Source organism: Styela clava, chromosome 9 (genome assembly GCF_964204865.1).
Source record: "Styela clava chromosome 9, kaStyClav1.hap1.2, whole genome shotgun sequence".
NCBI classification, from domain to species: domain Eukaryota; kingdom Metazoa; phylum Chordata; class Ascidiacea; order Stolidobranchia; family Styelidae; genus Styela; species Styela clava.
Genome location: NC_135258.1, coordinates 17,189,482 through 17,204,466, shown reverse-complemented (window position 1 = coordinate 17,204,466; position 14,985 = coordinate 17,189,482). Strand labels below are relative to the sequence as shown.

Here is a 14,985-nt window from a genome sequence, read left to right as displayed (position 1 = left end):
ATGGTGTTATATGCTTATCTTTGCACTTAACGTATCGTTTCAATTCCATATTTTGCAAAAAACGTACCGACCGTTCCGTAAATTTAGAAACGCCACACCAGATTAGGTATTTGAAATAAATTTCCCAGATTTTAAACTCCGCATGCTTGGTGACATGTCATTAGCCATTTGTGGCATTACCGAACATAAAGTTGATAAAAATAAATGTTAAAAATGATTTTTCGGCGTTTCATTGTGAAAAAGACTATTTTAGATCGTTAGAAAACTCGTTTAGTTATATAAATAGCATGGAGTTAAAAATGACCAAAAGTTTTTCCAAAAGCTGGTATGAGTTACTTTTATGAAAAACACTCATTAAGTTGTAACCAGATAAGAAATGTCATGTCTTACTCCCTTTAAAGCACTTTGTATTAGCTCTTTAGTGATCCCTTCCATTCTTGGCCAAGTAATGTTTCGAATATGAAACATTTTACTCGACCATGCATGGCCGTTGAGCCAAGAGTAGAGCGTAAAATCAATCAATTTCGTTGTAACAATGCACACTGGCTCGTTCACGAATTGTTGCGTCTATTACCATCGAAAATGATCACAATTGTTAAATTTTGAAGCATTTTGAACCATCGGGGTGTTGTTTTGTTGAAAATAAAAAACGTTAAATAACTTGAAGGAATTAGTTCAGAATTATAATCAGCGTCTGACCCTCTATTAGGCACAAAGACCTAAAAATGCCTTTATTGCCAATTTATTTAATCTCCATTTTAAATCAACATTCAGGATTCAAGCAATCGTGAATTTGCTAGGTATTCAACAGCTGTCACTGATGTGAACGCAAAGGTATACTAGAAATATGAAACTTCGATATCCGGTGACCCCTTATTCTTGCAAAAAACGAGAAAGGGCGAGAATATACAAAACCAACTTTAGGATATCGCCGCCGAAGATCGCGGTGACAAACACAATTAGCGATTGTGATGAAATTAACCAGTAAAAAACGCTTTATTGCTGACTTTTCAATGTTTCTATTATTTTCCAAATGGAGTATCGACCTCCAACGTTCTGGATCAACGTTCTTGTTAAGTATAAAAAATATTCATTATTCGACTATTCGGTATTCGTTAAAAATATTCAAATTGTTCGATTCGAAAAAAGATTTGATTTTGCCCACCTTAGACTAACAGCCATTTAATTTGACTTTGATTTTTAATAAGTTTGTCAAAGCGGGTCGAAATCGTGGAGGATGCAAGGTGCAGTAGCTGCTTGAGATGATCGCCAGATATTTCAAGACTATTTTCGATTATTGGAATAAAATTAAAATGCTCTAGAAATAAAATAATCATTGAGTTATTTGATTTATACATAATATTCGGAAATGCGACAAAAACTGAAAATCCACGAAAGCAAGCCAATAATTACAGCCATGTCTAAAATCTTTCCAAGTGAAAAGTGTCCGAGTGGTCGCGAAAACGCTTACTGTTGCGTCACTATTGCATCTTGTAGAATAGTCAAAGCTACGCAAATTAACACGGGGAAATCCATTCGACTAACTTATAGACTTCCGCATTTTAATTTCAAGTCAATAAGTTTTCGATGGAAAATTTTCTTTGAAAGTAAATAATTTTTAGAGCATTAACAAGAGCCGCAGGAAAGGTTCTTGAGAGCCGCATGCGGCTCTCAAACCCTAGTTTGAGAATCACTGGTTTAGATTCATCCGCTCTTGTAACTTGCGCACTGCGCATCGCACACACACACACACGGCGGGTTTCAAAATTCTCTCGCTTTACAATAATCTAGATCACTATATCAATAATTGATTGGTAACTCGCTAATTATACGACATAATTCGCCCAAAATCAATAGGATTCTGGTCCGAGATGAGATGAATGCACATGCAAAATCTGGAGCAGATTCAATCTTGCTTTCGTGAGATATCGCGTGCATCTAACAAACATACAGACATCAACATACTTACCGATTAAAATCGATAAGTAACTAGTAGCCTAAACAATTCAAATGCACAGAGAAATATGATGCCATTTGTTACTATCGCCCCTACCGCTGGTAGCAAAATTACAAGATGGGAAGAATGTGAATATCTTGAAGAGAAATGCTTCCTACATTTGTTTCCAAATGGTACCGGAGGTTACTTGTCTACGTATCTTGTAAAAGGTGTTGGGTTTGCGAACTATGTGAAACAACGAATTCTGGGCAATGATTGCGGATAGACGCGACTCTACCTATATGTTCTTTTTATTCAATGTGAAGGAACACATAGAGATCAAGCGATCGTGTGTAACTTTCTTCCGCAAATCCTAGATTGGTAAAGGCAGATATACAGCACAATTTTTCAGAAATGTTGATAAGCAAGAAATTGAGTAGACAGATCTCGGATATAAAGTGTTGAAAAATGTACGTGGAACCGCGCCGTATTTCCAGAGCACAAAATTGAAAATCATGACAATGATTCGACGGCTGGGATCATTAAATTTGTGCTTGACACTGAGCAGTGCGGAGTCATATTGGAATGATTTCATTAAGATGCTTCTGCAAAAGGAACGGAATCAAATTGTATCAGATGAAACTGTAAGAAATTTGAATAATGGATACATGCGAAATCAATAAGATACTTACTCGCAACGTTATTGACGTTACACAACATTCCAGTAGTTGAATGAAAGTTGTTTTTAGACACTTGCAAAAACCAGGTCTTTTGGGCAAATACAAAGTTGCTGACTATTTCTTCCGAATCGAATTTCAGATGCGAGGTGCACCACATTTCCATTCTTTATTGTGGCTGCGGAATGAAAATAACAAATGTCCCCCTCGGTATGATTCAAAAGAGGCCCAGCCTGCTTGTGAATCATTTATCGATTCTGTTATAGCTGGAAAACCCCCTCATGGTCACTCTGATATTCTGGACATAGTGCCTCCTTTTCAAAGACATAGTCACACTTTCACATGTCGCAAGAAGAGTCGTAAAATCACTACTCATTCTGATGAAGGCCATGGTGTTAATGATGGTACAATTTCCCCACTTTCCAATGCCCCGAACAATGAATCTGAATGCACCATATGAACATTTTAAACCAGAAGATCGCAAAATACGGAAGAGTGATATATCATGCTTAAAAATTTTACGTGAATCACGAGCTCACGTTTACAGTATTTAATTGGATTTATGATCGACGTATAAATACGACTCCGATATCTTTCGATAGAGAAGACGATGTAAACCATTCAAAGCGAGTCTGGATAAATGTTTTAGGATTTGTATTCTGTGTGTTGTGTAAATTTACGAATAAAAGCATATAGAGATTTTTAACACATCTTCATTCACGTGGGCGTTGAAGCTGAAGGGTGAACGGGTGACTTGCAAGTCAGAGACAATCTACAAATTAGCAATATACGGTAACATCACATTCATTTACCAATTATATATGCTATAGACCTTTCCTGCAGACTCCCTGTTAGAGAAGGCCGGTCCCAGTTGTATGAGAAGACAAAGGAAGCGTATAAATACATTTGGAAACACTACAAAGACCAAGCCGATTGGTTTTTGAAAGCTGATGATGACACTTATCTAGTTGCTGAAAATTTAAGGTAGAAAAAAGACTTAATTAGGGCTCTAAATGTGATTTGCAGGATGTGTTCTGAAGATAAAAAAAACATTTAAAAATAATTGTAACATTTTTCAAAGCTCAATCTATACGGGCAAGACATAAGCACATTATTACATCAATAAGTATTTAACTGAAGTTTAATTTATCTTGTCATCCTAAACTATATATATAAATATACGTGCGCTAAATCTTTAATACTTTGATACCATTTTTTTAATAAAATTGGATAACCATGGGTGGTTGGAATGAAATAATTAGTCAATTAAATAATGTCTTTGGAAAAATATTAAAGTCGGAGAAATCCTGTGTGTTTCAGTCATGTTAATTATTTAATTTTATGTTAAATAAGAAGGGCAAAATGAGTTATATCAGGAAATTGTATCACAGCCGTTTTGGCCAATATTTGATGCGAATCGAAAAAATGGGAATCTAGAAATTTATTACAAATCATTTATTTCCAAGTTGTTCTAAAGTCATAAATAGAATCTAACTAATAGATCTATGAAACTTCATTGGATTTTACTGTTTTTTGTATCTTTTTCAACAGATTTTTACTAAAAGATTATGACCCACAAACACCGTTACATTTTGGTCGAAGGTTCAAGCTCTTTGTTAAACAAGGATACATGAGTGGCGGAGCAGGATATGTTTTGAGTAAAGAAGCTTTGGAAAGGTAAATATTTAAGTAAAGATGTACGCACGACGACTGTCAATATTTATTTGCTCATTTCATATTCACCAAAGTCAAAAATTGATTCAAAACTGCTCAATACAATCTTCAAGTAAATGCCAGTTGTGGTAAATCAATTTTTATTTTCAAAAAGTTGTTGTGAAGCGAACATTTGCACTGTTTTAAAAAGAAAAATTTAATTTCAAAATAAAATTTAAGTATTGTACGTTCGCTGTCGCACAGTTTGAATGGAATGTAAAAACCTTTTGCCAGCTTTGCAGCTTTGTTTCCATAATCGTTACCACGGTTTATATCCGCTTGATTGTTAATGTGATACAACGATATCACTGACTTAAATTAGATTTACGCTATGTGAAGTTTGATTTCTACACTGAAACGCGTTATTAGCCTATATTAAACTATGATATTATTATAGTGGTCGTTTCGTGTCTAGCTGTTTTCCGAAAGCATAGTAAAGAACATCGGTTATAAAAATAAGGAAAATGATCGGTCATAAAAGTATGAAATAGTTCTCTGAACTCATGAAACTTTGCGTGTTAATCGAATATTTAAACATATATATATATATTGATGTGTATATCCATATCTATATATATATATGATGGATATTCACAAAAAATGTCAACGCATTGGGGCCTCTCTTTTTCATTCAAGATAGATATGTTCATGGATTGGATACGAAAAAATGTCCTGAAGGGGGTGCAATTGAAGATGTCGAAATAGGAAAGTGTTTGGAAATAGTTGGTGTGGAAGCAGGCGACTCGAGAGACCAAAAACAAAAAGATACCTTCCACCCTGTTAATATGAAATTCCATCTTAAACCGGAACCGATACCTCAAGGAAATTTTATGATCAACTATGATTATTATCCTAGTTGTCGGGTAAATAATATCCTTTGTTTCGTATGATCCGGACAGGCTCATAAAAAATTGTCGCCGGAATCCCATGAAGTTATAATCAAAATAGATATATCTAAAGATGCTTAAAACTGACCATTGAGGCCGCTGAAAATGAAGTCGTGATTTTATTGTAAAAACTGGGTGCAAATGGGTTCGACAATGTTGAATTGATGAAATCGATTAGGCCTCAGTAAATAAAAATTACAGTAAATAAAGTGTCATTAAATTATAAAACATATTATTATTCCCGCTAACACGAAGTCATGAATCATTATTGAGTAGAGGTTTACAATATAATAAATACTCATGGCAGACCAGATAATGTCATCGGACAATGACATCAACACCTCTGCTGCAGGGTTAAACTCATACATGAATCTCGATATGCCAGTGATCAAGATTGCAACTCACTGTATCTGTATTGCGTTAGTTGATGTAAGGTGAAATCAGTGCAAGCTGCAAGCTAATTTCACAAAGAGAGTTCTTTAATTTGTGCAAAATAAATTGCAAAAGATCACTATACAGTAAATACCGATTTTCTATTATTTCTAATGTTGAATTGATGAAATCGATAAAGTATCATTTGACCAAATGTTGACGTTGTGGATTCACAAGATATAGCATAGCATGATATCGTTCACATTGTACTTCAAGTCTATCGCTTGTATTAGGCAATGTTAGTAAAATTTAATTTATTATTTCAGGGGATAGAATGCAGTTCGATCTACCCTATTTCTTTTCACAAAGTTACTCCAGACGAGATGTACGTGTATGAATACATGATTTATCACGCAAAAGTCTACGGAGTAGCTCATACTCATCCTAAAACATGACAAGATGCAAACACTTTTCGGGAGAGGAAGGCTCGAATTGTTACCACGAAGCTAGAATAAATGACGTACGTTAGTAGAGAAACTGTTGCCAGAATAAAGTCATATACCGTTAACGCAGTAATTGCTGATGGCGACTTTATATTTTGAAACGCAGCCATGAAATTCCATTCTACATTTTGACAAACTTATCACACAATCGCTTTTTAATGACAAAGATGATTACTTACAACATCTTGGATGCTGTGTCATCAAATATTTACTCTATCATCTTTATATTGTACACACATGGATGGATCTACCAATGCAAAGTATAGCAGAACCATTGGTTGCTAGTGTTGCGTAACTCTAATTAATAGCATATAATATTAATGTTTTAAAATTTTGTCCCTTCCAAGTGTAAAGTAAATGAAAGCCACGTGTAGGCTATTGTAAATGAGAAAAAGGATTGTGATAATTAGCGATGCATTTGTATAACAATAAACATCAGTATAGGCTGCTATATATTTAGTTCAGTCAATAGTGCTTCCTTACTTTTACTGTTTGTCGAGCATTCATGAATACTGTATGCATAAGCTTCGCGCATTCCACGCTTATACCAAGTAGAAAGACAAACAATAATAGTAGTTTCGTATAATTTTGTACCATTTTTATTGTTTATGGATTTTCAATTCCAAGAAATGTGAATAATAAAAATGCTTTTATACAATGCTTTATTAAAATCTATCTTTCATATGATTACTCTAGTGACAAGGTTGTGTCGATGATCAAGCAAAAAGTATGATAACAAGTATTGAAACAATTCAGGGCAATCCATTGTGAAGTCATATCGAAAACTTTTCAACTAAAGTCAATTAATTGACTTGTTTTTTCGGTTCAATATTGTGATTAACGTTCAGTAAGATCGATACAATAACACGAGAAAAACAGAACAGGAGTAGTCAGTCGATTTGGTTAATAAAATTGGAGTAGACGGTGAAACGCAATGTGAGGAAGATGGCGACGAGGTAGACAAATAACGGTAATAGGAAGATTGTGTTTGCAAGGAAATATGAAATGAACTCTTAATCATGATGATAGTGGAAATGCAATAAAAAGAGATAAAACACACGACATTGACCGGCCAACACAATTAAATAGTGTGCCTAATAACATTTAAAAATGAAAGGCACAAATGTACATTCCGTAAAAGCACTCTAAATCAGGGGTGTCGAACTCGTGGGTTTTCGAGGGTCGCATTGTATTTTGGGAATTGTTCCAAAGGCCCGCAAACAGTTTTTGATAATGTATAAGCCCACTTGAAGCATATTTGTAGATAGGTGTAGTTTGTGACATATATTGTAATGCAATTAAACAGCCGAATGAAGTTTTTTCTAGATAAAGATTATTTTCATAAATTCAAATGCCATATACGTATTAATTTTTGCATTTCACTATTATTGCAATTTACTGTATTTATTACAAGAAATCATAAATTTTTATGTACAACTATCCAAAACATTTTTGAACAAAGTTTTGATAAGAAAAGAACACGACATGACTTAATCTAAATATATACTTCCAAAATTTAAAAAAAATACTACAGAATAAACTCAATGTTTTTTTATTACATATGTCCTGACATTTGGCATCTCTTTTGTGCCACCAGCTTACTAATATCTGGCTAAAATAATTTTACAGTACCAACTAATTAACGAGGTCACATAATCATCGGTTAATCTGGATCGTTGAGAATGTTTGATTAATTTCAGTAATGCAAAAATATTACGTTTATCTTTTCATGTACAGATTAGTAAACAAACAAATGACTTATTGGACCAGACATTTTCTGCCACATTTCCTACCATTACGTGGCATAGCACCGCTTCAGTTATGATTGATATTGGTGTTTAGTAACTGGGTAGTTGTATAATTTAAATAATATACAAACACATAAAAATTATCTGTTCGAAGTTGATCTTTAAGTTTGTCATATTGACTGCTGAGCTTATTCTGATAATGTCCACTTATATTGTATTCTTTCATTGTACCGATGGAAATGTGACAAGACAATGTGCTTTAGAATTTCGAGAAATGCAGAAATATTGCAATTTTCTTCAAAAATGCCACCTTCTTCATGTACATGGCGCTTCATTTAATCCATGAAGTGTTTTTTCAAGATTTATTTTGCTAGCTTGAGGTGTATCCATAATTGGGTCAAATTGAAAACAAAAAAAAATTTAAAAATTTTGACACCCCTGCTCTAAATCATGTTTTGAATAATAGTCGCTGCTAAATTCCGTAACATAGTAACGTTGCTTTGTCGATTGCTTTGCAACAATTCTGTGAATGCTTGAAAATTACCGCTAGGCTCTGAACGATGAAGAATCAGATTCAACATCTATTTGTGATTATCGAAATTGCTTCTTGGTTCAAATACGAAACAAATAAATTATCGTGGGTAAGTATAATAACTACATTAAAATATTTCATCTTATTTTACACAGTGACAAAAGTCTGAGATTTGTAAAAAAACAAACATTATTTAGAATCGAATATATTTCATTTAGTTAGTTTTTTTTCTTGTTGAACATGCAACATACGTGACCGCATACAAAGTTATCAATGCTAGAGAATCAATTTTTTTCAAAACCAATGATGATACTATACAAATAAATTGATCAAGTTTTAGTTTAATAATTTCCTAAGGTCGGACATTTTAGCCACTAACTATGGTGAAATTATCCCATATTCAGAATATGATTTGAACTCACACAAAGACATTAGGGATATCTACAAGGTACTTAATTATGCCTGGCTGATTAGACTACTTCTTTCTGGTACCCCCGTAGTATGTGAACCAAGATGGCGGACACCGGAACGTAGATGTGTACCACGTTAGGGTTAGGCCATAATTTCAGGTACAAATACTACTGGAGTCACTTGGCTAGTTCCCGAACTCGTAATAGAAACTAAAATAATGAAAATTGGATAAAATTATGGCCCAATCTAGTACACATACTATGTTCAGGTGTCCGCCATCTTGGTTCACATACTACGGTAGCGCCCTTCTTTCATCTTTCCATATGTTGGTATAGTTGAAGAAACCGTATGCACCGACCGACTGCAAAAATATTGTAGCAATAATCCAAAATACTATATCGGAAGTTTCAAATATCTTGCACTATAATTTCACATGTTCATTTGTTATCATTTTTGTAAACTAAAATGGTGAAAATGATCAAATGAAATTGATAATATTGAACTATTATTATATATTCACAAACAGCTATGCAACATTCCAACAAGTGACATGATGTGTTGGACTGTTTTTTTTTACAAACGTATTCAGTTTTACTTCTGGTAGGATCTAGTTGGTATATATCAGCCTGTTGATTTTCGAGTTGCTCCGGATCGAGGCCAATATTTGAAAAAAATCATCGAATTGAAAGGATTGAATATTTAAATTATAGTAACTGATATACAGTTTCTTATTGACAACGAAAAAGTTCCTCAAAGAAGTGGTTGAAATACCGTTGATAACCTATAAATCTTCGGTACAACGAAGTACTATCTAGAACAAAATTATGGAAAACGTAATTATTCATTAATCCATAATGCCACGAATGCTACCGGTACTTAGATATATCGTTAAGCATCAGGATTCCAATACTTTTCAAAATTTATGATAGATAGTAAAATACTAAAACTAGTTTATCTACCGAGTCGACATTCAATAGGAAGGGTAAGATTTTTCGTATATATATATATATATATATATATATATATATATCTCGAGAAGTGGAAGGATTTTAAGACTGTTTAATTATATGTATTACGAAACATGGCCTACCGCCGAGTTATCAGTAGGGGAGATGCGGGTGACTTGAGCCACGAGGAGGCTTGTTCCACGCCCTCGGTTGGTAGGTTGTGTCATTACTTTATATTTGGCTGTGAGAAGCAGACGTTCTGTAGCCCTGGTGGAAAACAGTTAATGAAAAATCCGGAATCGCAGCAAAAAGTGAATTTCATGGTCTCAGGTAGGCCTAATATGTTTACTATTAATAATATTACAGGTCGTGGTTTAGTCACATTAAGTCATTGTGTAGTCTATGTTGTGATGCTCTAATGGAGTCTATTGCAGCGCACGTCGTGTAGTCATTCGGCAGTAGCGGAGCTCAAATGGGAAGATGGCCGATCATGGGAGGGTTGATCCAGCGGTCACCAGGAGGGTTGCTCCGTGGCTCAACGCTCCTGCATTGGATATATTTTTCATCACATTTTTTCTTTATCAGACGATGCCGCAATCATACAAAAGAAAATCAACCCATTGAAGTGATCTGGCATTAGTCGAAAGAGCGGCAGAAGCGGTAAAAGAGAGATGCAGTATTAGATCGGCAGCGAGAACATTTGATGTGGACCGAATGACGCTTACGCGATACATGGATAAACAAAAACATGACCCGCTTGGTACAAGCGGAAACAAGAATTGCAAGCTCAAGAATATGGTATTCAGTCCTGAAATGGAAGCTGAACTAGCCAGTCACATCAAAACACTTGCAGCAAACTACCATGGCCTATCCAAAGATAAATGCCGATGTTTGGCTATGAGTTTGCAGAAAGAAACGATGTTGATGTGCAACAAAATTGGAAAATCAACAAAAAAGCTGGTCAAGGGTTTTGGCTTGGATTGAAAGCACGCAATAACCTTGCAATTCGCAGTCCAGAAGCTACTTCATTAGCCAGAGCAACGGCGTTTAATCACCATACAGTGGGACAGTTCTACAAAAACCTTGCCAAAGTAATGGACCAACACAAATTTGAGGCACAAGACGTATATAACATCGACGAAACAGGGTGCCATACGGTGCAAAAGCCTGAGAGCATTGTTACGTAAAAAGGGGTTAAGCAGATTGGTTCTGTCACATCAGGTGAAAGAGGTGAGCTGGTAACCGTAGTCAATGCGATCAACGCTGCTGGTGGATTTATTCCGCCCTACATGATATTTCCCCGTGTCAATTATCGTAATTACTTCATACGAGGTGCGCCACTGAGATCTGACGGTGCGGCCACCAGATCAGGTTGGATTAACGAGGAAACGTTCGTCAACTATCTCGATCACTTCATTAAGCATAAACGTTGTATACCCGACAGAAAGGTATTGCTCATCTTAGACAATCACGAGGCCCACGTTTCACTGACAGCTGTTGACAAGGCAAAGGCAAACGGAGTTGTGGTGTTGACCATCCCTCCACACACGTCCCACAAACTCCAGCCTTTAGACAAGACTGTTTATGGACCATACAAAAGAGCCTACGCGCGCGCGATGGATAATTGGATGTGGTCCAATCCGGGTAAGACTGTGTCTATATACGATATAGCTCATTTGGGGAACGAAGCTCACATCTGCGCATTTGTACTAGAGGACTAGGACTAGAGCAGTGCAGACTACCAACGCGGAGACTCCTTATGTGTCTCCAAGTGATATACTACCTTTACCGAAAGCAGGGCCAAGGAACGTGAAAGCTTCCAATAGGAAAAAAGGTAGCACGAAAATTTTGACAGACACGCCAGTTAGAGATGAAATAGCAGCAAAATCAGTGGCTAGGATAGAAAAAAATAGAGCAAAGAACTTCGGCCGGGCTAAAATAATGCTCTTTGCAAACAAGAAAACAGTTAGAGTGAGGGTAGAACCATCCGGATGTAGGACTTCTTCGAGCGAAAGTGAATCTAACGAGAATGTATTGTGTGACGATACTGATGACTCAGAGGAGGAAGATCAAAATATTATCGAGGGCGATTTTGTCATAGTCAAAATTAGTGGAAAATCTCGAATTGTTCACTACGTCGCAAGAGTTGATGCTTTCGAAGGAGAAGAGTTCGAAGGAGTGTTTCTCCGCCGGGTTTTAAGCGGAAATGACCGAACTACTTTTATTCTGGATGTCGAAGATGAAGCACTTTGGTCGAAGAAAGACATTGCAAGAAAATTACCAATCCCTAGCATTATTGGAACTTCACGTCGCACCCAGTTCACGTTCTCGTGTGACCTCGATGAATGGAACCTTTGATTTTCACATACTCTGTCACACGCTATTTCAACTTATGAATAAACGTCTCTTTTCGATTTCTAGGTGCTACCAAGGTGTAATAAGAAGGCTTCGGCGGTATAATTTGGTTCCATTCTGTATTGACTGACAAAAATGAATAGGACAAGAGAGCTATGCTCAAATATATGGACACGTAGAGTCACATAATTTTGATGACGTCATAGCGAAAAAAAAAGTAATAGCCTTCTGGAGAAAATTTTTATCTTTAACCACTGAAAATTTCAAAGCAATTGGTCCAGTATTCGAAGAGAAAAGCGACTTTTTAAAAACGTGTCAAAGAACAACAACAACAACAACAACATAATATTGAAACGATCGTTATGTCCACTACGTGTCCAATTATAGATGCATTGACTCCTATTTAAGATTAGCTAAGTTAAATTTGCCCAGTTGCCTCACGGTTCCGATACAGAAGTATTTGCATCTCACATTTGTGAAAGATACTCTCCCGATTGCAACTTAAACGCTACTTCCCGTGCCATTCTGCATGTAGCGGCTCAACTCTCATCAATGGTATGCACAACTCTCCTCAACATGCAGGAGACTTGTGACATCTGACATCCCTTTTTAAAACTGGTATAACTCAGAAACAGGGTCAGTTGGATTAAAAGAGACATACTGTAATATAGCAGAGGTAATGACCTTCGGACGATATGAGCGTCTTCAAATTGCTACGAACGATTGAGGAGATATAACTAAATATATAAAAAATGACTCATCTCTCCCGCATCTCCCCTACATGATGGGTGGAATTAATGTTAGATGGACCCGTAACCGAAGAGTGGTTTTGTGAACTGCCAATACATTCATCAATCCTCTTGCACGTGACTATCATCCTAATGATTTGAACATTCAAACTAACTAGTTTACAACGCCGACATACAAGAAGCTCTGGAGCAAGCAGTATTCCTAACTGCATTGGAGTGGATTCAAATAGAAATTGGGACGTGCATTGGTCTCGTAAGCGCTCACACATTAGTTGAATTTGCTTTATTTTCACCGAGTTTATAGCTATGGTTTGAGATGCCGCTAAATTTGTTTTGTTAATAGTTTAAAAGTTCATTACAATAAAAACGAGTTTAATGTTGTACTTTTAAAAGGGATTTGTTATCACGCGACGTTGTGTATATTTTCTAGGGTCTGTTTTGCTAGGGTTTGTTTGCGAAAGAACTTATCATGGAAGCAGCGCATTTTCTGAATCCAAAATCCGACATCTTGCAAGATTTATCACTGGCTTGCGTAATGGCAGAATCGATGCTTACATTTCTACTCAATCTTATCTCCAATTGATCCTATATCCAAACAATTACGCATCAGGTATTACTGAAGACAATGAAATTTTAGTATGTTGTGGTAATGGCAGCAAAATATTTTTTAAATTATGCAATGCGTTTCAGCTGAGGTTTTATTAATATAAAACAAATACCTGCTTTCGACGTGATCAAATTTTCACATCGCAATGGTACATTTGATTGAACTTAGTTCAAAGCCTAGTCGATTAAGTTGAGTTGATAGAGAAAAAATGAGCTTTCATATATTATTAAGAAGTGCAGACATCTTGAACACAAGCAGTTCAAGCTCTGAGAAATATTTTTCAAAAACTTTCCTAGTTTCCAACTAATAATTTGCTTTCTTACAATAAAACTGGAATGTTGATGCGCGATGCAATATTGACTGTACACGGACAACAATATACCTCCGGGCCAGGATATCCAACTCTTTGTAAGTATATAAATCTGTATGCATAGGCCAATAAACACAGGTTTGAGTGCTATTTTTTCGTAGTTTAATTACAGCACGCTGCAATAGACAGTCTACCTGATTGAGGGTAAGTTTCACTGTTGTGATTTTTTGCCAAAAGGAAACCGAGAGATCAAACGTTGGCTAGTCAAATTTTCACGGATCAATGGGTATTTATCGAAAAATTAACAGATTTCGGATTGTTCATTTTGTTTTTCTTATATACATTTTCGGGATCAACAACGAATTGGACTTACGATGTTGCGCAAATTGTTCAATGTTATAGTTTCGAACCTCGTGACAGGGGTCAATATGCTTTTATTCTTCTGGCTGGTCGGATCATTCCAACAGATGAAGAATATCTTGCCGTATTAGAGATCCTTTGCAACTACCTGACTGCCAGCGTATCGAATCCACAATAGAGTCTTTTATTGCGTCACACAGCGATACATATTGTGATTAACGACAATGTGATTAATAAACATTTTTATATATGACTCTAAGACTCAAGAGTCTTAAACTCAATTTACCTGGGGGCCGCCGAGCCTTAGTGAGTCCGGGCCACATCCGGTTTTTCACAATAAAAGCATTAAACTTAAAAAGTTAAATCTTTTTCACTGTTTTTCTATACGCAAAACATGTCAAAAACATAAATGTAAGTAGAAATAGCTGTGATAGACTAGACTAAACTTCTCTACCCGTACTGTTGAAAAACAGGTTGTTGAATGTTTTGAATCAAAATGATGACGTGAAACATATACCACCTCTAAAATGAGCACCATGAATTTGCAATGGTAAAGTATAAGAAAATTTACTTCGGGGTCAAAGGTCCATCGAATATCATGCCTGCGGGAAACAGGTTCGATACTAGTAGGTTACCGTACCGCATATTCCTTTCGGGGGATAGGTTATAAAATATTTTGTTTTGCTCTACTTGTCCTGATCATATATTAAATGCATCAATCATTCTAACTGAGCTGAGTCACTTGCGGGCTGCACTAACATTAAACTTTCATACCAAGGCGGGGGCCACAAACCATCGTCCTGCGGGCCGCAATTGGCCCGCGGGCCGCGAGTTTGAGACCACTGCTCTGAGTATATGATAACAATAAAAGAGATATC

At 36.0% G+C, this 14,985-nt stretch overlaps 1 protein-coding gene and 1 long non-coding RNA gene across 2 annotated transcripts in view; one reads left to right on the top strand and one right to left on the bottom strand.

The window, feature by feature from the left end:
• Positions 1-14,985, bottom strand: part of LOC120339939 (uncharacterized) — a 116,409-nt gene that overhangs the window by 33,898 nt on the left and 67,526 nt on the right. The window lies entirely within an intron of this gene.
• On the top strand, positions 3,238-6,759 carry LOC120339667 (glycoprotein-N-acetylgalactosamine 3-beta-galactosyltransferase 1-like). The gene is made up of 4 exons (XM_078116478.1): positions 3,238-3,597; positions 4,165-4,290; positions 4,967-5,189; positions 5,912-6,759. The coding sequence occupies exons 2-4, from the start codon at positions 4,244-4,246 to the stop codon at positions 6,038-6,040; spliced, it is 399 nt and encodes a 132-aa protein (XP_077972604.1). The 5' UTR covers positions 3,238-3,597; positions 4,165-4,243; the 3' UTR covers positions 6,041-6,759.